Genomic DNA, 1,013 nt, shown 5'->3' on the forward strand with positions numbered 1-1,013 from the left:
TCTTGTAAATTTATTTATATGATTGTTTTGTTTTTTAATAGGATCAGTAAGTATTGTACTTGTTATGTTTGTCGTCCGGTCGGTACCATATCAATATTTCACGTAGTTGTTTACTTGGCTAATGATGAATTTATACATTATATCAATGTAAATATTTAATGGAGGTAAGTGGGGTTTATTAAGAACCTAGCGTAATGGTTAGGTTAAACCTAGCTAATTTATATTTCACAAATGTACAATTGCATTATATTATTAAATATATTTAATTTATGTCTATAAAACTACTACCTATGTTTATAAAATACTTAATTAATACTTTGTATTTCATTAATTTGAATTCAAATGTTCATAATAAGTTTTAAATTCATTAACAGTATACTTATTTATAATAAATATCCCGATTTGGCATGAGTTAATTCAAATAAAAATGATGCCAGTGACGGCTGGTAAGTTGGAGTTTAAATTATTACGAGATCGTTCGTCTCGTTGTTTGGAAAAACATGTAGACATTATGTGCCCGGTTTTATTGCAGTAAGTGCAGAATAATGGTGCGCTTGCACTCGTAAAATTATTACGTGTGGGAATATTGTCACTTGGCTGTCCACCATGTGTGTAATTTCTTTGAATTGAGTCCCCTTGCCGACAATCGCGAGCTATGTGGTTATTTCGACCGCAGATATAGCATCCTGCGTTAGTCCTAGCCATATTCGGATTTCGTTGTACAGCATTGAAATTATTGCCATAAGAATTCTGTCTACCGTTTTCATTATTCCCATTGAAATTAAAGTTATTGTTGCGATTCAAATTTTGCTGATTATTATACCCGTTGTTATTACGATTGACGTGTTGATTATTGCTATTACCCCTGTTGTTATATCCATTATTATTTTGATTATAATTATTATAATTATTCCTATTAAATCCTTGGTTACCCCCGTTGTTATAGCCGTTATTGTTTCGAGAAAAATTACCTCTCCCTTGATTGAAATTTTGTCTATAATTTTGAGGTCTAT

The 1,013-nt window shown here is 30.8% G+C and overlaps 1 protein-coding gene across 2 annotated transcripts in view; it reads left to right on the forward strand.

Annotated features, from left to right (window-relative positions):
• Positions 1-102, forward strand: part of LOC107882829 — a 4,909-nt gene extending 4,807 nt beyond the window's left edge. For both annotated transcript variants that reach the window (XM_016801796.2, XM_029492257.1), the window contains one exon: positions 42-102. In XM_016801796.2, coding sequence (XP_016657285.1) covers positions 42-50 — 9 coding nt within the window. In that variant the 3' untranslated portion in view covers positions 51-102. The remainder of the gene's footprint in view (positions 1-41) is intronic.
• Positions 103-1,013: the final 911 nt, after the last annotated feature.

The sequence above is a fragment of the Acyrthosiphon pisum genome, unplaced genomic scaffold (genome assembly GCF_005508785.2).
Source record: "Acyrthosiphon pisum isolate AL4f unplaced genomic scaffold, pea_aphid_22Mar2018_4r6ur Scaffold_21109;HRSCAF=23054, whole genome shotgun sequence".
In the NCBI taxonomy this organism is placed as follows: Eukaryota; Metazoa; Arthropoda; class Insecta; order Hemiptera; family Aphididae; genus Acyrthosiphon; species Acyrthosiphon pisum.